The sequence below is a fragment of the Myxocyprinus asiaticus genome, chromosome 7 (assembly GCF_019703515.2).
Source record: "Myxocyprinus asiaticus isolate MX2 ecotype Aquarium Trade chromosome 7, UBuf_Myxa_2, whole genome shotgun sequence".
Taxonomy (NCBI): Eukaryota; Metazoa; Chordata; class Actinopteri; order Cypriniformes; family Catostomidae; genus Myxocyprinus; species Myxocyprinus asiaticus.
In genome coordinates this window covers 38316976-38340215 of record NC_059350.1, presented here as the reverse complement: position 1 = coordinate 38340215, position 23240 = coordinate 38316976, and the positions used below count along the sequence as shown (strand labels likewise).

Sequence of the window (23240 nt, the reverse complement as noted above, 5' to 3'; positions counted from 1 at the left end):
CTGTTCTGTCTGACAAATGGCACTCATGACACTCATCACGTACACGTATATTAATGAGACCCAAAATGTTTCCCTGTTGAACGCATGTTTATTTAAGTACTGTAAAATCTTTCTCTGCTCTTGAACACACAGAGGTGAAAAGCTCGCCTAAAACTTTCAGGTTTACAGTGTCAATGAGTATTTAACTCATAGAAGGGATTTTTCCCCCTTTAAAATAGCTAGATATTAGCCAGGACTGTTTCAGGAAATTCAATACTCACTCAGATTCAGCAAAGCCATTGCGATTGTCAGCTTGATTTCTTTAAGCCTCCTAATCACATAATATTGAATCTCTTGTTTATAGGTATAACATTATGGAATTAACATCAAGCTCAGTTTATTTAACCAATAAGGCATGTCCAAATGCCCCCAAAATTCACAACAGCACACAAAATCAACAAAATAGAAGAAAATTTTAAAGTCTCAATATAACACTTTTTTTCATTTTTGTAAATTATAGGCTATTTAACAAAACAAAAAGACAATATGTCAATATGTCCCACAGCCCCAACTTCCCATTTTAATAGAAAATACACTCAACCCTACACTCAAAAATTATCAACAGGCCACAAAAGTAAAATGATAGACAGAATTTTTGATAATAAAATTGAATTAAACCTTAAAACATTTAATTCAGAAAAAATAAAAATGCAGAACATGAAATTTGGGAAAAACAAAACGGAATTTGGAAAAAAAAATCAAACAGATACTATAGGACCCTAGAAATCCTAGGGGGGTTAAATTCCTGAGAAGTCCAAATTCAAATTTGGCTTGTAGTATCAGCAACATAATACAAAGTGTGATTCCAGTGATTGTATTTCTCATAACACTGACACCTCCACAACTCCTTCAGCAGCACATTCACATTAAGGGATTTTTTTTATTTCTTTTTTTTTGTGGTTTTTTTTGGACTGTGGATTGCGATGAGAAATAGCCTGTCTTGTACAGAAAATTCTCCATGGTCTGCCAGGCTGCCTGAAGGAGAGAACTAAAGTAGGCTGATCTATACATAGATTGAGCTACTGACAAGAACATGTACACATAAAAATTCAGAGAAAGTCTACTGGTATCCAATAGACTGGCCTGTACAAGAGATATGCAGTCATTATATTCATGATTTTTTTCAAAGTAAATTTTTTTTTTTTGTCTTTTTCAGAAAAAATGGAGCCATCATGGTTCATGTCTCTAACAAAACTAAAGCCTGTAGTCTATTAAAAAAAAAAAAAAAAAAAAAGAAGGAGGTGGGGTTATTTCTATGACATGGGGATGTGATTCAGACCTGTTAGTACTGTAGCACCAATATAGACAAGCTTCAAAAGTGTTAGTGTTGTGCATTATGGCATAAATAATCCTATTGGACAAGAAACAGTAATATTATCGAGTTTAATATCTAACATTATTATAACAATGGTGCTCAGAGTGTGCCTCCACCTTTATTTTTGTATGCACAGTATTTGAACTGTTTAGCATTATTCTACTTTCTCATTGTGCAGTTTAGTACATTTCATATGATAGAATCCATCCACTTGATTTCATTATACTAAGTTTCTTTATCTTTCATAAACTTGACAATAAAGACACTCCGGGCTGGATTATGGCTTGAATAAAGGGCTTGGCCATTCTTCAACTCACTATTCTAGAAGCTGATCCACAACTAAGACATTCTATAACAAGTTTAAAAGTGGAGCAGCACATGACAAGTCACTTTTTGTAAGAGGCCACTGGGTGGTTTTGCTCTTGGTGAGAAGAAAGACTTTCACAAGAAATGGATATTCATATCTGAAATTTGAGAATGGCTTACTGGCAAGCTATTTTGTCTGTTATAAGGTGAAATATCTGAGACAGCTGATTGGCCAAAATGTTTTTTTAAGTGATAAGACGTTTTTCACTGGTAACCTAAGGAGCAGGTGCTATTTTGGGGTGAGGCTACCATCCTTTGTGGATAGTTCACCAATCACTCACATTTTACCTTCAGTAAATACCAGTGGCGACTATTGTTACCATTCCTGGCAAAACCGTCTGTCATCAACAAACACAGAATATATGGAATATAAGAATACAAAGAGCAAAAAAAAAGTGGAGATTTAAGTTTTAAAGGGATAACACGGGTTCAATAAGAGCAAAGCTCAATCAACAGCATTTGTGGCATAATGTATTTTCAACTTGTTCCTCTTCTCACAAATACTTTGTTCAGCATTAAAAAAAGAAGAATGATGCATTTAACAGCCCTGATAAGAATGATACATGTGCATGCATATATATATATATATATACACAGGTGCATCTCAATAAATTAGAATGTCGTGGAAAAGTTCATTTATTTCAGTAATTCAACTCAAATTGTGAAACTCGTGTATTGAATAAATTTAATCCACACAGACTGAAGTAGTTTAAGTCTTTGGTTCTTTTAATTGTGATGATTTTGGCTCACATTTAACAAAAACCCACCAATTCACTATCTCAAAAAATTAGAATACATCATAAGACCAATAAAAAAAACATTTTTAGTGAATTGTTGGCCTTCTGGAAAGTATGTTCATTTACTGTATATGTACTCAATACTTGGTAGGGGCTCTTTTTGCTTTAATTACTGCCTCAATTCGGCGTGGCATGGAGGTGATTAGTTTGTGGCACTGCTGAGGTGGTATGGAAGCCCAGGTTTCTTTGACAGTGGCCTTCAGCTCATCTGCATTTTTTGGTCTCTTGTTTCTCATTTTCCTCTTGACAATACCCCATAGATTCTCTATGGGGTTCAGGTCTGATGAGTTTGCTGGCCAGTCAAGCACACCAACACCATGGTCATTTAACCAACTTTTGGTGCTTTTGGCAGTGTGGGCAGGTGCCAAATCCTGCTGGAAAATGAAATCAGCATCTTTAAAATGCTGGTCAGCAGAAGGAAGCCTGAAGTGCTCCCAAATTTCTTGGTAAACGGGTGCAGTGACTTTGGTTTTCAAAAAACACAATGGACCAACACCAGCAGATGACATTGCACCCCAAATCATCACAGACTGTGGAAACTTAACACTGGACTTCAAGCAACTTGGGCTATGAGCTTCTCCACCCTTCCTCCAGACTCTAGGACCTTGGTTTCCAAATGAAATACAAAACTTGCTCTCATCTGAAAAGAGGACTTTGGAACACTGGGCAACAGTCCAGTTCTTCTTCTCCTTAGCCCAGGTAAGACGCCTCTGATGTTGTCTGTGGTTCAGGAGTGGCTTAACAAGAGGAATATGACAACTGTAGCCAAATTCCTTGACATGTCTGTGTGTGGTGGCTCTTGATGCCTTGACCCCAGCCTCAGTCCATTCCTTGTGAAGTTCACCCAAATTCTTGAATCGATTTTGCTTGACAATCCTCATAAGGCTGCGGTTCTCTTGGTTGGTTGTGCATCTTTTTCTTCCACACTTTTTCCTTCCACTCAACTTTCTGTTAACATGCTTGGATACAGCACTCTGTGAACAGCAAGCTTCTTTGGCAATGAATGTTTGTGGCTTACCCTCCTTGTGAAGGGTGTCAGTGATTGTCTTCTGGACAACTGTCAGATCAGCAGTCTTCCCCATGATTGTGTAGCCTAGTGAACCAAACTGAGAGACCATTTTGAAGGCTCAGGAAACCTTTGCAGGTGTTTTGAGTTGATTAGCTGATTGGCATGTCACCATATTCTAATTTTTTGAGATAGTGAATTGGTGGGTTTTGTTAAATGTGAGCCAAAATCATCACAATTAAAAGAACCAAAGACTTAAACTACTCCAATCTGTGTGCATTGAATTTATTTAATACACGAGTTTCACAATTTGAGTTGAATTACTGAAATAAATGAACTTTTCCACGACATTCTAATTTATTGAGATGCACCTGTATATATATATATATATATATATATATATATATATATATATATATATATATATATATATATATGATAAAGAATCTTGACCATTTTTTATGTAAAACTGATCTTGACATCCTTTGCAATTATTGTCAGTGTTTTTTTATATATATGAATTCAATATGAAACTTCATGCTAAATATATTCATTACAAGTAAACAGACGAATATTACATGAATATTCTTCATCTGAGGTGGTTAAACTACAAAAATAAGTCCATGTTAACCCCTGCATCAACCAAATGAGGCCAAATTATCTGTGTTAAGGGGTCTGTGTAAACCCAACCTGTTGCAGAACTGTGCTCTGTTTAGATGCTTTTTTCTTGGAACTATTAATAGTCAGCACCAATTTTGCATTAAATACATCTTAAGTCATGCATTTCATGTTAGTTGATGTTACACTGTTTAAGTTAACCCAATTTATCTAGAGTAAAATTGCAAGAGTGGGATGCCATCTGATTTGTGGTCGCCAAGGGTTGTCAGAGACGTGATTTGGACAAGCAACTCGGAGGTTAAACGACAAGGAGTGATGCCACGATATGCCATGGACAAGGGCTGCATTGTCTCCTTATCAGATAGAGTGTTCGGGGCTCAGACGAGCGGCGCGCTGACAAGCGTCTCCAAACACGCTCCATCTCCGCCCCTCTCTTTGTCTGCAGTCTTTTACATCCTGATACTGTGCTCAACTTCAGCCATCTCTGGCAGTTTGCATAGGAGTATGAAGGAATGGTTGATGAGACAGCAAATTTATGTTTTAGAAGCAGGTTCTCATATTTTAATTCTCCATCAGACGTAAGAGTAGGAAGTACTTCTTTATTCTGCACTAGTGCTTTCAAAGCAACGCACTTTGACCCGTACGTCACCCATTTGCATACATACTGTTGTGATGTTGATAAACACATTGCGACGCTGAAATGATGTACCTAAGATCATTAATAATGACACGTTTTGAAGATGTTTTAAAGTTTCTGTTTGTTTAAAGACGTTGAGAAGTTATGCAATCCTCATACAAAAATGAATGAATAAATAAATAAATACATTAATAAATAAATAAATAAATAAATGTCACAAAATATAAAGAAAATTGGTCTACAGATGAAAATTAATAACACTGTGGTGGGTTTATTTATTTATTTATTTACTTAAAGGTAGCGTAACTGTTGGAGCCTTTTATGTATGTATGTATATATATTTAGATTGTTAGTAATTTTAAAGAAGCTTAACAGTATATCATAATTTTGTGCAAAAGACAAACAGGTTACCCAACAATGAGCCTGTGATTTTATTTATTTATTTAAAGGTAGCCTAATGATTTGTGCCTTTTATGTATGTATGTATGTATGTATGTATGTATGTATTTGGTTAGTTAGTTAGTTAGTTAGTTAGTTAGTTAGTTGGTTGGTTGGTTGGTTGGTTAGTTAGTTTAAAGTAGGCTAACGGTATAAGGTTACCAAACAGTTTGAGCCTTTGGTTTAGTTCTTCACATTATTTGTTTATTGATTTGTTTATTTATTTTAATTTCTCGTATCAAACATCAGATTTTTTATTTTTATTTCAATGTTCAAAGGAAATCAATTGTACTAACAGTGTGACAATAAAGTAGCCTACTCTACTCTTCAACTCTATTCAATATGTCTCCCTCTGAGTAAAAATGTTCTATGAGATCGTGGAGTTTATTGTTAATTGATATATATTTATGTATGTATTTACTGACAACATTATTATTGAACAAGAAGGACACATTTAATTTTTACCAGTATAATCCATACCGTGAAAAAAAAAAAAAAAAAAAAAATTATATTTGATTTAGATTTTTTTTTTTTTTTTTACATATATGATTTTTTAAACATTTGAGTAACAAGGATGCTCTATTGTGATGCATGAACAATGCTGAATGTCTCGTGTGAAGTGATGCAGAGGAGACTCACGGGGGCGCGCGAAGCTAAAGGATTGTGTGTGTCTCCGACATGAGGTCACCACGGGTCACCGCCTTTCGCATGACAACACATCGTCCAGAGGATCAACATTTTTTCCCATCAACGTAGGAATTTCAAATCTCGCAAATGTGCACAGCTCACTACATGACCAAATTTTACTACTATGTGTACAGAATTCAGATGGGATTTAATTGCATATGCGTTTGCAGCTACAAAAAATAAATAAAAATGAAACAATAAAAATTAAATACAAAATATTAATAAACGTTAGGCTTACTTGTCTGCAACAAGTTATAGTAGTAATACATTTAAACAGTAACTTCCAAGTTGTCCATCACCAATATATTCAAATGACTTGTAGGACATGTGAAAGTTTTGTTGAAATCTCCACATGAGGGCGCTTTGAATTTAGTAACAAACTGATACAACCGACGAATGTGTTTGGCTAAACGCCTCGTTGTTATAATCATTCTTTATCTAATCATGTTATGGAAAGGTCACCAGTATAGATATTTGTCCTACAGATTAAATTATTATAAATTATAAAAACACCTAAGGAATAAAAAGTGGTCTTTTGTCTTTAGGCTATCTGAGGTTGCAAAATACCCAGAGAATGAATTGAAACGGGGGAAAGACAGTAGCGCAGGGCAAGAGACAGGATTTATAAATCACCCATACATGCTTTTTTGTTTTTTTGTTTTTTGCATCAGCAACCCTTCGCACAAGAGAAAGTATCCCCTCCTTTCCAAAAAAGGAAAGCCCCAGACTGGTTAGTCTTCCTGTGAAAAAGTCTTGGATATAAGGCGAACTGTACTGCTGTAATCAGGGTGACATGCATGACTGCGCTCTCCTAATTCTCTGTCACATGGATATATCCTTACAGACAGAGTTCAGCATTCAGGTAGCCTCTCTTTAAGACCGTGATCCTCATACAGAACCATGTTTGGACAGCTTTAAACTGTTCTTCAAAATGTTCTTAAACTTGTAAACCTTCTGGCAGGCGCTACAGAGCACTGAGCACCAGAACCTTCAGGCACAGGAACAGATTTTTTCCCTCAGGCTATCCATCTCATGAACAGTTAAAACCTCCCCATTGAGCAATAACTATGTGCAATACACAGCTTTGTCTATTTATATTTATCCAACATACCCTACCTCTTCTGCCATACATTCCCTTGCATCTGTATATAACAGATTTGTATTTATACATACGTATATATATATATATATATATACACACACACACACACACTGGCAGCCAAAAGTTTGGAATAATGTACAGATTTTGCTCTTGTGGAAATAAATTGGTACTTTTATTCACCAAAGTGGAATTCAATTGATGACAATGTATAGTCAGGACATTAAAAATTACTATTACAATTTGAGTTCTCATCAAAAAAATCCTGCACGTGCAGCAATGACAGCTTTGCAGATCCTTGGCATTCTAGCTGTCAATTTGTCCAGAAACTCAGGTGACATTTCACCCCACGCTTCCTGTAGCACTTGCCATAGATGTGGCTGTCTTGTTGGGCACTTCTCACGCACCTTACAGTCTAGCTGATCCCACAAAAGCTCAATGGGGTTAAGATCCATAACACTCTTTTCCAATTATCTGTTGTCCAATGTTTGTGTTTCTTTGCCCACTCTAACATTTTCTCTTTTTTTTTCTTTTTCAAAAGTGGCTTTTTCTTTGCAATTCTTCCCATAAGGCCTGCACCCCTGAGTCTCTTTACTGTTGTACATGAAACTGGTGTTGAGCGGGTAGAATTCAATGAAGCTGCCAGCTGAGGACATGTGAGGCGTCTATTTCTCAAACTAGAGACTCTGATGTTCTTATCCTCTTGTTTAGTTGTACATCTGGCCTTCCACATCTCTTTCTGTCCTTGTTAGAGCCAGTTGTCCTTTGTCTTTGAAGAATGTTGTGTACACCTTTGTATTGAAATGTTGGCAATTTCAAACTTTGTATAGCCTTCATTCCTCAAGACAATGGTTGACTGACAAGTTTCTAGAGAAAACTGCTTCTTTTTTGCCATTTTTGACCTAATATTGGCCTTAAGACATGCCAGTCTATTGCATACTGCGGCAACTCAAAAACAAACACAAAGACAATGTTAAGCTTCATTTAACGAACCAAATAGCTTTCAACTGTGTTTGATTTAACGGCAAGTGTTTTTCTAGTACCAAATTAGCAATTTAGCATGATTACTCAAGGATAAGTTGTTGAAGTGATGGCTGCTGGAAATGGGTCCTGTCTAGATTTGATCAAAAATGACTTTTTTCAAATAGTGATGGTGCTGTTTTTTTTTACATCAGTAATGTCCTGAATATACTTTGTGATCAGCTGAATGCCACTTTGGTGAATTAAAGTACCAATTTCCTTCAGAAACAGCAAAATCTGTACATTATTCCAAACTTATCTATCTATCTATATATAGTCTTATTCTGAATTTCTATATATATATATTTTTTTCTATTCACTTTTTATTTTTATTATATTTTTTATTATCACTGTCTTGTTGTTGTATTGTTGTGCACTGGAAGCTTCTGTCACCAAGACATATTCCTTGTATATGGAAGCATACTTGGCAATAAAGCTCATTCTGATTCTGATTCTGGCACAGAACATTTATGACTTTTATCGCCAAAAACACTTGGACACAGATTTCTAAATTGACAGATTATTCTATTATATATATATATATATATATATATATATATATATATATATATATATATATATATATATATATATATAATGATACAAAAATATGATAATGATTTACATAACTGCTGTATCATGATATCACGTTTATTTATTTTTTAAGTGAATGTTCCGTAATATAGGCTATTTAATGTCCCGTAATATTCTACGCAGTTATATTCGTAAAAAATGCGTCAGGGTTTTGTAAACGCATTCAATGTCAGAGGTTGAGACCTTAAAACATAATTGTAGTTATAGTCTTAACTATCATTATTGAAAAAAGTCACTAAAAATATTCTTTGTTTCACGTTTTCCATCTTTTCCTTTTTTATTTTATTTTATTTTTTTATTTATTATTTTTATTTTTTTTATTTTTATTTTTTATCTTTACCACCAATGTTTCTGGCACACAAGCGTGAATGCAGCACATAAGCTTATTCTTAAGATGTTATAATGCAATAATCTTTTGTAACGTGTTGTTTGATGTAATATTGGACAATTAAATTGCATTGTGATCGGGGAAAATTCTGTTGACGTGTTGCTTTTCTTCAATTCACAACACACGTTAAAAAAAAAAAAAAAAAAAAACAGATAAAAAATAGTCACATTACGAAACTTGAGAATCCGCAACAAAGTCAAAAAGGTTTGTTGTGTTGGCTCCAAAGAGCGTTTGCATAAAATCTTGTGATAAATTCAACAATAAAAGTAATGGGATTTTATGCTTTAGTCTACTTCACTTATGCTTTTCTTTTTGCGCGCTTTATAAAAACTCTCCATTGCTTCGGATACCCAAAGAGCTTTAATTCTTTAAAAGGACAAATCCTCACATCCTTGATTTTTTCCCCCCTCCACGATGCACACACGATCTCATACTTTAAAGCACGGCCAACCTTCAGGATTAAAACGTTCCCAGTGAAAAAAAGCAGAAGAGCCCGGCGTTTTAGCGCATGAAGTCTGAGGCTGGGAGCCTGGGTGAACACAATAAACTTGTTGTTAACCTTGCTGTGAAAATATGTTTGATGAAACCAGACAATTGTTGTATGAAATGTATTCAAGTATAAAATAATGCCCTTTGTTGGGCACAAACTTGAGCAATGTGGGGGTACAAAAGTCCCCTGTGGCATGAATTGCGCTTTGGCGTCGCCACTTGGCGCGTTACCTAGACCCCTCTATACGCGATTGTTTCTTTCTTTCTTATGACATTTACCGGATCAAAACATTCTGTTAATTCGATCAGAAAGCTTCACCCTTCACAACAATACCAGAATAATTTCTCCCAAAGTTTGTTAAGTTGACCGAAATTAGGCAAATGAATAGGGGTCTCCAGGCGCAGGTGACGGAGAATAATGCGCGTCAGGACCAGCTGCATTCTTCTTTATTTCTCCTTTTCTTTTCTTTCACTGCATTATTAAAATTTAGGCCAATGAAACTATTCATTCCGCTCAATAGACATTTTCTTATAGGATAATAGGATACAAATTGAGCCCCTCTGAAGGGGATCCAGCGGTGGGTAACCCTCGTGTGCCAAAGACGGCTGGAGTCTCTAACATGGTCGGAGGGGCCGCTCGTGTGCCAGGCCGGGTCCCCACACCTGCAGAGGCCCCTAACAAAACTAGAGAATGTAAACAAAAACCCGTCCGTAGCCCATGAAAGATGGACGTGTCACCAAGTCGTGTGAGAAACTCAGTGAACAAACAGGGGGACTCCGTCTCCAAAAGGTCTCCCCTGAACTCGGCGGAACAGCCTATTATGTGCTTACTTAATTACTATAATAACAGTAGACAGGCTTTAAACCTGAGACGGGCTTGGGATGGAAGTTAAGATCGCTTGCTGGGACCCATAAACAAGCGATCGTGTGAGAAACGCAACGTGGAACAGAAAGAGACGCCTTGCTCTGAGGGCTTTGTTTTCATTGCGCGCGCTGCACTCGCGAGGCTCCTGTGGCCAGCTCGGTTCAAGTCTCCAGCTTGGGCTCTTACTATGCAAATAATATTCTACAACTCATCACGTGTCTTTAGATTGGCCACGTGGATTAACAAAGTCGGTCTGCCCCCCTTTAGCCCACAGCTTCAGGTTTGACTATTTCTTTAACTGATCCTAAGTGCACACATTAACCAAAAGCTTGCCTTTAATCCAGTGGAATAATTTAGGGCCGTGAATGCGCGAGTCCTCAGGGTGAGCGCTTTATAAACGGCCACTTCCAGTCAGCTCATCTCAGTCTCAAGCGTCTGGAAAGAGGGGAACATACATAGTCCAGCAACAAAACGGTTTCTGTTTTCAAATTTTTTTTCCCACTCGTTTTTGCCAAATGATGGCGTCCAAGATGAAGGATCGCAAGGTATGTGGAGACTTTCGTGGAGCACACGGTGCCAAAGATTACATGCAGATACAGAGTGTTTTATTACTGCTATTATTGAAATTGACACGATTTTTATTTATTTATTTGGTAATGGTACATTATTAAAATAATAGCCTACAAAAATAAAATAATAATAATAATAATAATAATTTCAGCATTGCTCGCGCGCCGTTTTTAGAAAAGTGCATTACAGGACATACAGTAGGCCTATATTGCTCAGTTTCACTGGTCTTAGAAAACAAACTACATTCATATCTGCAACTGATTTTTTTATTATAAAATTATAAAATTCTTAAGTCACCGATGCGATGGTTAATAGATTTACTTCCGCATTGCGCGTGAAGCAGCAGAGCGCGTCACTGCTCTGCACTTAAGTAATAACAACTGTTACTGCACAAGTGTAGTTTACTGTATGGTTTAGAACGAGTTATTCTCCCAAGTTTCACTTACTAGCAATTTATTGATTACTTTTTATATTGGGCGCTTATCCAACATTAAATTAGGCTACTTTAAAAGAGCCATTCATACTATGTGTTTGCTAACATTATGCAACTTGTTTCCTCCCCACAGAGAACTCCCGTGTCTCATAAAGTCATAGAGAAAAGAAGAAGAGATCGAATCAACCGATGTCTAAACGAGCTGGGAAAGACAGTTCCAATGGCACTGGCTAAACAGGTGCGCAACTAAAGCATTAAGCTGTTTTCAGATATTTTGTTATTGCTTCATTGTAGCACCTTGATTGTTGGTAGATAGATATATGATGTCATTTGTGCCTCTGTACTAACTTCAATAGAACTCTGGAAAGCTTGAGAAGGCAGAAATCCTGGAGATGACGGTGCAGTATCTGCGCGCGCTCCACTCCGCAGACTTCCCGCGCGGTAGAGAAAAAGGTGCGCAAGTATGAAAGCAGTAATCAGACAATCAACTAAAATGAAATTTTATTTGAATATAAATATGAACAATTGAATTATTTTCTCAGGTGAATTACTGACCGAGTTTGCGAATTACTTCCACTACGGCTATCACGAGTGCATGAAGAACCTAGTGCACTACTTAACAACGGTGGAGCGAATGGAGACCAAAGACACCAAGTACGCACGGATCCTTGCGTTCCTGCAGTCCAAAGTCGTTACTGAGCCCGTGTTTGGCACTTTAGGCACCATCTCACCAGACCCCACGGACCTCCTGTGCCAGCTGGAGTATCAGAGTCCAAGCCCAACCGAGTCAGTGTTCCAGCAAAGCCCACCCGGACACTTTACCTGGCACAGCTCGGCGCGGAGCCCCACGCTCGCGTATCCAGCGGTGTCTCATCAGCACAGCGGATACTTATCACCGGTTCAGGGACTAGATCATCATTATATGAACTTCATCGGGCACTCGCATCCCAACGCCTTCAGTTTACACAATGCACAGCACGCTTCTCTGTAAATACATCAGTTTTTGTCCTTAATTTATATATGTATACATGCATTATTTTAATATGTAGATATTAAATGAAATAAATGACACTTGAATATGATTCTGTTTCTTAGTGTGCTCATCAAAAGATGTATGAAGTGTTTTCCTTGGAGAATAGTTCATACTGCATGCGTTAATTTGTGATATCACTGACTGATTTCTAAAATAAGCTTCTTTTATCCAGGATTTTAGTTAAAACATAAAATAATATAGGGCTACTATCCAAAGAAGACCAGTAAACGTGGGCCTACTTATATCCAAAAGAACATGGAGCTGTTGAACAATGTTCAAACCAACTATTTTAAGTAAGCAGGATCATTTAGATTTACTGGGCAAATTATTATGTAGCTCTGATTTTCTAAAGTGACACTGGATAGAAGTACACTGAATTTCATTGTTGTTAGTTAGTTAAAATTAATTCAATTGTTGACACTGATTCCACACAATGAATACAAGTTTATTTGATGAGAAATTAAAATATAGGCTCTACTCAAATACTTTGTGTAGCGAAAACCTAAATGAATTATGTTAACCTAACTTAAATTTGATCTGTTCAATGAACTCTATTGAAAGCTGCAGCTTGCCACTAACTATCATCAATCACATTTGCATAATATGAATATCATTTTGTACTGTATAACAAGAATGGTTCTGCTGAGAGCTTACAGATCCTCAATCAATCATTAAACTGATTATTTCTGTGTTTGTTTCATAAGAAACCCAACCTCAAACTAACCATTAGCTCCACTCTTCTCCACAATGATAACCTCCAAAAAATCCAACATGACAGAAACTTCTCTAAATCCAAACATAACAGAACATTAAACACTAACAAGTCTCCTACTTGTTTCATTTTGCATAGAAATACATTAAAATAACACTTCATTTTAAAATGTACTCTCCCAATCCAGTCCCATGCAAAGCATGCTATGGAACTGGACATCCCCTGCTTAAAAATTAAGTTGAGACCAAATGCTAAGAATTTTGTTGCATAAGCTAATTTTAAATAAGTTAATTGAGCAAGCAGTAAAAAGCTGCTTTCCCTTTTTTCAGTGAAGAAGGAAAAAAAAAAAAAAAGCGTATAAGTCATAGGTTTCCTGATTGGAAATCTTTTATGTATACCACTGTGGTTTGGATTGCACAATACATTGGAATATGTTAAATTAGGAAAACTTGAATACAAATTAATACATAATTAAATTGTTCTAACATAGTAAGATACTGGCATTTCTGTAGTCAAAACCACAAAAAAGGAAGAAAATGATTAAAACCAGTGCAATAGCAAACTAAATACTATTTAGATCATAATAATGTAATCAAATTTGGGTTTCGCATAAATTGGGGGAATAGATTTCAAACGCATACTTCCGTCATTAAAATCTTTGATTATTTGTATCTTTAATGCAAAGTGTCATTTCTGACTTTTCCACATTTGCTGTTGATATGGGTTCAAACTCTTATGAAGGCACTGTGGCTCATTTTCTCATTCTCATGATCAATGCACCAGATTGTGGAGTCTCTAAGATTAACACTTAGTGTAATGGTCTGCTGGTCTGAGACCCCTTCATTGACAATAAGCCCCTTTTTGGGGGAATCCGTTTAATCACAAATCCAGCCCCCCATCCTTTCTCAGTGTCTCTTCCACCTATATTTAAATACAATGAAAATAACAAATCATATTGGGAAACACTCAGTATTTTTAGGATTGAGTCCAGATGGGTAAATACGTTTTGACCTGGAAAGTAAATTAGACAATGTTCATATGTTATCCTCTTCCCTTGCACAAACTTTTTGTTTCATTCTCCCTCCATTCTCACACACACACATACAAACTCTCTCTTTTTTCGCTACACAAACACTCTCTCGGAATTGTAGTATACTGTGTGCCATGTGTGTCCCCATGACTTGCTACTAACACATTACTGAACTTATATTATTTGATAAATGTAACTCTGTATAGTGTGCAATGCAACAGAACTTTTAACCCTTATGTTTTTGTTCCGGTCATTTTGACCTGGATGACTTTGTTGTTTTGTTTTTTTTTGTTGTTGTTTTTTTTTACTTAATCCAATTGGAATAAAATTCCTTGACTTTGTTCACATATGGTATCTGAAAAAATAAAAATAAAAAATTGGACCATTTTCTTTACATTTTGTTGGTTTTATTTAACTTTGTTTCAATTGTTGTGTTCCCGGTCAAAAATGACCGGCCATTGGAAATGAATGGATTAGACTACAAAATACAAGAAATAGTAAGTGTTCAGGAGCATCCCAATTCTTTAGATGAACACGTATGTGGATGTGTGTTTGCACTCATAAATTCTGGGAACATGCACACACACACATGATGGTGCAGCTATCATTATGAGGACTCTCCATAGACATAATGATTTTTATACTGTACAAACTATAGATGCTATCCCCTAACACTACCCCTAAACCTAACCCTCACAAAAAACTTTCTGCATTTTGACATTTTCAATAAAACATCGTTTAGTATGTTATTTAAGCGATTTGAATTATGGGGACACTAGAAATGTCCTCATAAACCATATTTATCGCATAATACCCTTGTAATTACCAGTTTGTAACCTAAAAAAAAAAAAGTCCTCGTAAACCACTTAAACCTGCCCACACACACACACATTGTGCGTTGAGCGCCCTATTGTGCATAATATTTCCATGTACACTCTTTGAGGAATATTTCAAGATCTACTTATATTATGCTGTGTTAGGGCCCGTTTGAATCATGATAGACAATGGAATATTGTAACTTACAGCAGACTACGTTATATGTTTGTTTCAGGAATCAATAAGGGAAAACATGACAAAAAGACAATTCTGTTGATTATATTTATAATTTCATACACTTATACTCACTGCAGTTTGTCCTCTGAGTGAAACAAATTTGAATTCTACTAATTGAGACCTTTCCAACAATATACAACACATGGCTATCTCATCTTTTTTATGTTTTTACCAACTCTGAATATAATTGTTGTGATAACAAATTTGCAAATGATGAGAACGAAACAGTTCTTTTTTGTCGACAAATTAAAAAGCATTATTTAAGAATTGGTAGGATCAGCTATATGCATTGTAAAGTCCAGATTCTAGGCTTTAAAATGACACCTATTTTGTTGAGATCAAGCAAGTGGTTATTAATTTATTACGTAATTATTGTTATTATTATGTTTTTATTTTATATATATATATATATATATATATATATATATATATATTGATAGAAGGATTAATTTAACTGAGATTATATCGGGCCAGTGAGGTGCACTCCCTGTGGAAAAAAATAATAATAACAATAATTACGTAATAAATTAATAACCACTTGAGTTTAGACAATGCATGCAATGACCTCATGGATCAGGAAAATTTTGCAGTGCTTAGTGACAAACAGGTGTTTAGGAAAGTGCTGTGGTAGTTTTTTGTTGTTGTAATTTAGTGTTTTAGGAGAAAATAAAATCAAATGTGCCTTTTACTCAGGTGCCATTAGCCCTATTGTACTCTATATATTTTTTGACAACGTGGTTCAAACAGAGCTTAGTTTTTAGTAAGTGTCTCTTACAGAGTATATTGGCCTTGTCAAGCTCAATAATCGGAAAATAGCAAAGTAATCAAACAAGGCAATCAATTGTTCTTGGCACAAAGCACAAGAATACTAACTGTAAATAATGTGGTGGGATGCATTAATATTTAATATAGGGCAGTTATTAATTTGAAATTACTTGTGAGACAAGTTCCACTGAACCACATATTAATAATATGTGAATAAGTCCAAACAATATGTGTCATTTCCATACTTGACTTAAGCAAATCAGACAGAGAGTTGTTCACTGTGGTCAGGATTAGCTTTGGGAAGAGGTGGCCACCATGGTGGAAAATAAAAGAACTTTACCCTCATCGCATACAATTTTACCAAGTTCCAGTCAGTCATGACGCTGATTGTTTCTGAGATATTGGCACTTGTGTCCCTCCCTTTTTAACTGTAGAGGGTTTACTCTCTCTGGCCCCAACAATGGAATATAAGAAGTGAACCACACCCTCTCCTCCCCCGTCTCGCCCGCTTTTGACACCCCAAATACCCTAAGAAACCAATATTACACAAATCTGCTCAGTAGGGAGAGCAAGTGGGGAATTTCCCCTGAGAAAAACAGAAAAAGGTGACAGCGAAAACCTCCTAGAGAATCATGACTGGTAGCAGGCAGGAGTGATTCTGTCTAGGCATGGGGGCCCTCCCTCAAAAAGCCTGAATTTATCCCACCGCCTTTAAGTCTTTCTTTAAGTAAGTTGTATGGCACCAGCTTCCAAGAAAGCACCAAGGAAAGAGAAAGGAAGAGAGAGGGAGAGGGATCTGGAGAAGGAAGGCAAGTTTGTGGTTGTTTGGCGGGGGGTTGCTCCATTGTGGTGGGGCTGAAAGGAAGACAATCTTGGGTTCCTTGGGCTTCATCCTTGAGTGGACCAGAAGAAAAATAATCAGGCTCATGAAATCAAAGCTCCTAAACAGAGGGCCAGGATTCAGGAATGAGATCGAAACACACACATATACACACCCAAAATGCATATAAAATTTGATTAAATATAGTTTATGCAGAGAACAGGGACATGGCTGCATCCAGATCTCACCAAAGTGAAAACTAGGCCCTGTTTTTTGTGTATACACACTATAAACACCTACGTCTGCATTTTTGGAAGGAATAAAAGCACAGGTGTCTGTCATCCAACTGTCAGGGCGAGGAATTGATGGATGACCAGACAGATAGATGGGTGGATGAACAGTTGATTGGATGGATAAAATCTGTTAGTGTTTAAAATGTTGGTGTGGAAAAGAGGAGAGAAGAGGGAGGGAAGACAAAGAGGACATGCAGATGGGAAAACGATAATGCCATGAAAGGCGAAAGCGATGAAAGAGCACTGAGTGACCAACAAGCCAATATTGATTTAAATCCGCAGAAGGAACACTGTGTTAGGCGGAGGGAGAAAAGCTGGTAAAATAAGAGTTCTTTAGCTTCATCACACAGTATTAATCAAAACAAATGAAGCAGAGCTAAAATGTCTCAGGGTTTTATTCTATTGTCATGTAAAATGTCTTAAAATGCCAAAGAAAGTGTCCAAGCAAGTATCTTTCCATCTAATATTTTAGTCATACTTAAGTGATTTGTTTTTTGAGAAAACTGGGGGTGTTTTCAAAATCAAACACAGCTGAAAGACATGAAACATGGTCATGTCTGTGCGGTGTTTTATATTCTCATGTCTTCTCAGTATATGGGTATGAAAAGGAATGAGGACTTCAGCCTTAAAGCCTATTCACACCAAGTTGAAAATTTTGCCATAAAAATTACATGATTGCACAGCATGATTTTAAAATAATGTATTCACGCTTAGTCTGATATATTGTTTTAAAATGATGTAGCATTTTATATTTAGAAACACGGTTTATTTATTTTTTTTATAATAAATAAAAAACAATGGCGTCCTCTCATTGTTTTCAATGAGAAAACTTTGTCTTCATTTATCAATCTTTGAATATTATTTTGTGTGCTTAACCTCAATGTTTTATAATACTTATAAATATATTAGTGTGATATTACATTATACAATCATATATAATATTTTAGATACCCTAACATTTGTAATCCTAACCAATAATCAACAATATAAAACATGAGAAAGACACTTTGATATACATAATTTGAAGTACAGTCACGATCATTTAATTCTAAAAATGCACTATAATAATATTCCAAACCACACAATGGCATTGTGTGCATAGCAGAGTGAAACTGAAGGTTTAAATCGGTGAAACTATTCCCCCTCCGTGAAGGAACTGTTATACTGATTCTACCGGCACATCTCGTTCAAAAAATACAACCGAACTTGGGGTCATCACAACCGGCCACAAGACACGCGAGAGCTAATGGTAAAAACTTGAGCTCGTCACAATGGGTCACAAGACATGTGAGAGCCAATGTTATAATCGCTGAGTCTCTGACGTCAAACCCATGTCATTACACTTGTGGTGGCAAATTTTGAATGTGTTATAACGAAACTTGTGCAGGATTTGTTACGGTGGACGTTGGGTGACCGTGATCGATGACTAAAAACATACATTTAGATTTGTTCTTCACATAAAATGATTGTAAGACTCGGAATACACCCGGAATGAAACGGGTCACTTCAGCACTGCAGGATGTATACCATACAGACAGATCAAATAGACAGATAAACAACAGATTAAATATTAACCACTGTGAATAAATGTTTCTGATTTCAAATTAAATGAAAATCATACCCCCAACATATGTCACGATGACAAAATTGTACCACAACGTATAATTAAAAGATGCTAAAATTCTAATGCCCATCGCGTCAGTCAGTTGACATCAAAGGTTTCTCGTTGAAAAGAACGCACTTGCCGGATGTGTCGTAAAACTGACTCCAGAGGGCGCTTTTGGTGTCTGCAGATTGATGCTGGGCTCTTGAACAAGCATCAGTCTTTGACGACTTGGGAGTGAGAACGTGTTGTATGCCAATGTAGCCATCATCTGTCTTAAAACTCTGACCTATTGACTCCTCTGGCTGAGCTGGTGTTTGGTTTGCTGGTTGTGACTGGATGTCCTGTGTTTGTCCATTAGGAGTGGGCGGTAGTCCAAGTGTCCAGAGGGGTGTGTTTGAAGGATAGAGAACACACTCCTCAGTTCTTCCTGGCTCTCACACACTCCACACAGCTGTAGCACAGCACCCAGCTTGGCTGCAGACAGAATCCCAGTGCTGGAGTCGTCAAGTCGGGCACAGGCCCTTCGCAGAGCCCTGACCTTATGCTGGAGCTACAACACAAACACATAAAATGAGAAAACACACACATATTCACATATAGACACATAAATATTATCATTCAAAAACAATGCATCACCCTCTTCCTGATCCTGCGACTTAATGTGTCAAGAGTGGCTATTTCTTTTGTTTCTCTGGGTGACTGAAGGGCAGCTGCCATATTGGATCCATGCTTCCATGTTTGACTCTGGGATAGGAAAGGCCTGAGGAATTCTTTGTAGGATACTCTGATTGGGTAAAACAACAAATTCATGACAGTTAGATTCCATGAGGAGGACATCTCCTTTTGTGTTCCTAATAAGAAAGACATACTGTATGGGTTTGGAACAAAAAGAGGGTGAATAAATGATGACAGAAATGTCATTTTTGGGTGAACTATTCCTTTAAATCTAATTTAACTAATGCTAGAATTCTCTGTAAGATACCTCTTCATCATACATATAAGGGACTCTTCATCATTCTAAATCTTTAGGCTTGATCCAAATTCAGATAAAGTAATCAGCAACTAAAGCTCTAAATGCAAACTTGATACTTACTTTCCACTGACTGTAGCCACATACAATCACTGAGCACTTTATTGGGTACATAATAAATATAATTTATTATGTACATATAATTTTACCATAGCCATTGGAGCACCATAATAACTTCTAACTGACCCGGTTAAATTTTGGTGGTACCTTGTGTATGTAAGTGCATCTACCTGCCGTCTTGGTTGATGTCAAACTTCCTAGCCAGTAGATCACACTCATACTGACTGAGATTAACACAGAGACTCATTAGAATATCTTTAAATTCATCACTGCTAACAAAGCCAGTTCCAGAAAAATCAATTTCAGAGAACTCAGTCCAGAGATCAGAAACAGACAACTCCACCTGCAGAAAGGAAGAAACAAGGAAAGAAAGAAAGAAAGAAAGAAAGACTGATATCAGTCAGCTGAGTACACATGAACATACATAAAATTATTACTCAGATAATGTTTTAGATGCAGCACAACACACTACTGTAGATACTCAAACCCCCACCTTGGCTCGTAGAGAATCCACTAGTATATCTGACACACAGTTGAGTCTTTTGGATAGGCGCATGAGGTCATTATCTCCATGTTTGGGGGGATTGCGCTTGGCATTAGGATAACAGTAGGATTTGGGCGAAGGGCCAAAATGACGTATAAACTGTTGAAAGTCCACAGTTCCATCCTGCTGGGTGAACAAAGAAGACCACAACCTCCGAACTTCTCCACGAGTTACCTCAGGATGGAGCTCTAACCTGGGCAGGGCAAGATGGAGAATGAGTAGTAGAACAGAGGAAAAGGCAAAAATATGAGGTAAGTGGGATTTATGAATGCTCTGAATGTGAAAGTGTGTGACAGTGTAGATATACACCACAATTTCTTAGAAGAATACAGACACTGTAACGCCCCACCCCACACCCCCACATTCACATTCTCCACCCCCTTGGCAGCCAACAGCACAGAAGCAACAGTTTATCTCACACAGATACGTACTGTCACGCCTAAAGAAAGGACAGCACTGTGAGAAGACACACTGTGAGTTGATCTGACAGCAAACAAACACGTCTGCATCATGCAATCCTTATCCACTTTTCAGACTCAACAGGCTAAACAGATCTTTGAGTTTAGAAGTCTGACTTTGAGATTGTAGAACTTCTTATTTGGTGGAGATTCTGAAACCCAAGTTGACATTCATATTAGGTTTGGGTTAGAGTCCACCTTAGTTGAATCAGAGTCAAAACCGAGACTTTAACCAATCGAGTCCGAGTCAAGTCTGAGTCCAAAGGGGGCCGAGCCGGACTCGAGTCGGAGTGCAACCTGGGTTTCCATCAAAATGTTTAATATTATTTAAACACATTTCTAAAATTAGACTAAAGAAAATACGAATCGATGCGTGTTTCCATCCACTACGTCATGAGCATTATCTTGAGGGAGCCGCCTTGTCATGATGGAGCTGCTGAATGACCTCCTTGCTTCAGGTTGAGTTTCATTTCCAGGATTGGAGCAATTGCACCTAATTTTATTAAATGCTGCCAGGAGACGCCACAGAATAAGTGTAATATCTGATATAATGAGGGCTGAAATGTATGCAGTGCCCACACGCTGCCAGCCTACGCACACCTGAGAGCCCCCACGCTCAAAACTGTTCTGTCAAGTTTTAAGGACCCACTTTAAAGACCAGCTGTGGGTTAAACACTTCTGAATGTCAAGGGCTTTGTTCGAAGAAATGTTTGCCAAGGTCGGCTCTTTCACTGGGCCAGTCACATCAAGCTATTGCACACTCATAACAAATGCATGAAATGTCAAAACGTCTTAGTTTTGCGAATATACTTTTTCATTTTATGTGCATTTTAAATGCAAAACTTTAGAAAATCCACCTCCTCCAAGCACATTACATTTTAAGCTAATTTCCAAGAGTTTTTTGCAAATCATGCATTTTCATTCAGGATTTCTTTTTTTTTTTCACCCAATTTGGAATGCCCAATTCCCAGTACGCTTTTAAGTCCTTGTGGTCACGTAGTGATTCGCCTCAATCCGGGTGGCGGAGGATGAATCCCAGTTGCCTCTGCGTCTGAGACATCAACCCACGCCTCTTATCTCATGGCTTGTTGAGCGCATTGCCACGAAGACATAGCGCGTGTGGAGGCTTCACGCCATCCACCGCGGCATCCTTGCTCAACTCACCACGTGCACCACCAAGAACGAACCACATTATAGTGACCACGAGGAGGTTACCCCATGTGACTCTACCCTCCCTAGCAACCGGGCCAATTTGGTTGCTTAGGACACCTGGCTGGAGTCACTCAGCACACCCTTGGATTCGAACTAGCGAACTCTAGGGGTGGTATCATTCAGGATTTCTTATGTGCAATTTCAAAATGTGCATAAAAATAGTTGGATGAATCAAGATTTTTTTAGTCATCAACAAATCTTTTCAAATCCAATTGGATGGACCAAGTACAGTTGTAACACTTTTTGCTTTTTGCTATACTGCACAGAAACTGACCAGATTGAACATGACATTTTTTTCACATGAGATGCCTTTATCTGTTTACCAACAAAATAAATGTCAAAAACCTGCATACATTGTACCTATTTTCACAATAAGTGCGCAAAGACAAGAAGCGCCTTATTTACAACTGTCTTCATACCTGGTACTGTTCTATCTATCTGTCTGTCTGTCTGTCTGTCTGTCTACAGTGCTGTGAAAAAGTATTTACTTATTTCTTGTGTTTTTGTGTATATCTCATATTAAATTGTTTAAAAAATTCAAACAAAATTTAACATAAAACAAAGGCAATCTGAGTAAACACAAAATACAGCTTTTAAATGGTAATGTTATTTATTGAAGCAAAAAAGTTGTCCAATACCAACTGGGCCTGTGTGAAAAAGTATTAGTTACTAAATCCCCAAATCTATGAAACTGCACTCATAATGGTGTTCAACTGAACACCCAGACCTGATTACTGCCAGCCCTGCTCTATCAAACCAACACCTAAATATAACTTTTTCAGCAGCATAAAGTTGGCTAAAAGGTCTCACCCAGTAGCACACTATGCCAAGGTAAAAAAAAAAAAATCCAGAAATGATGAGGAAAAAAGTGACTTAAATACATCAGTCTGGGAAGGGTAACAAAGCTATTTCAAACGCTCTGGGACTTCAAAGAACCAGAGTGAGAGCCATTTTCTCCAAATGGAGAAAACTTTGAACAGTGGTGAACCTTCCCAGAAGACCACAGCGGCGACTCATCCAAGAAGTCACAAAAAAGCCAAGGACAACACCCAAGGAACTGCAGGCCTCTCTCGCATCAATAAAGGTCACTGTTTATGACTCCACTATCAGAAAGATACTGGCCAAAAATGCCATTCATGGAAGAGTGGTGAGGCGAAAACCATTGCTAACCCAGAAGAACATTAAGGCTCATCTGAATTTTGCCAAAACACACCTTAATGATCCTCAAACCTTTCGGGAGAATGTTCTGTGGACTGATGAGTC

General features: G+C 37.3%; 2 protein-coding genes across 2 annotated transcripts in view; one reads left to right on the top strand and one right to left on the bottom strand.

Moving 5' to 3' along the window:
• Window positions 1-10750: 10750 nt before the first annotated feature.
• helt (helt bHLH transcription factor) lies at window positions 10751-12352 on the top strand. Its single transcript, XM_051703350.1, has 4 exons — window positions 10751-10903; window positions 11495-11599; window positions 11718-11814; window positions 11904-12352. The coding sequence occupies exons 1-4, from the start codon at window positions 10874-10876 to the stop codon at window positions 12350-12352; spliced, it is 681 nt and encodes a 226-aa protein (XP_051559310.1). The 5' UTR covers window positions 10751-10873.
• Window positions 12353-17752: 5400 nt separating this feature from the next.
• The window catches only part of si:ch211-197n1.2 (EF-hand calcium-binding domain-containing protein 6), a 50705-nt gene continuing 45217 nt past the window's right edge, over window positions 17753-23240 (bottom strand). Inside the window, exons 15-18 of the mRNA XM_051702251.1 lie at window positions 20257-20500; window positions 19934-20106; window positions 19310-19457; window positions 17753-19223 (exon numbers count right to left, since the gene is read on the bottom strand). Coding sequence (XP_051558211.1) covers window positions 18960-19223; window positions 19310-19457; window positions 19934-20106; window positions 20257-20500 — 829 coding nt within the window. The 3' untranslated portion in view covers window positions 17753-18959. The remainder of the gene's footprint in view (window positions 19224-19309; window positions 19458-19933; window positions 20107-20256; window positions 20501-23240) is intronic.

What these genes read in the sequence shown, in the direction of transcription:
- helt (XM_051703350.1), top strand. Translation starts at nt 10,874, where the DNA reads ATGATGGCGTCCAAGATGAAGGATCGCAAG. An exon ending in CAATGGCACTGGCTAAACAG is followed by an intron (nt 11,600 to 11,717) that starts GTGCGCAACTAA and finishes TAACTTCAATAG; the next exon opens with AACTCTGGAAAGCTTGAGAA. An exon ending in CCCGCGCGGTAGAGAAAAAG is followed by an intron (nt 11,815 to 11,903) that starts GTGCGCAAGTAT and finishes TTATTTTCTCAG; the next exon opens with GTGAATTACTGACCGAGTTT.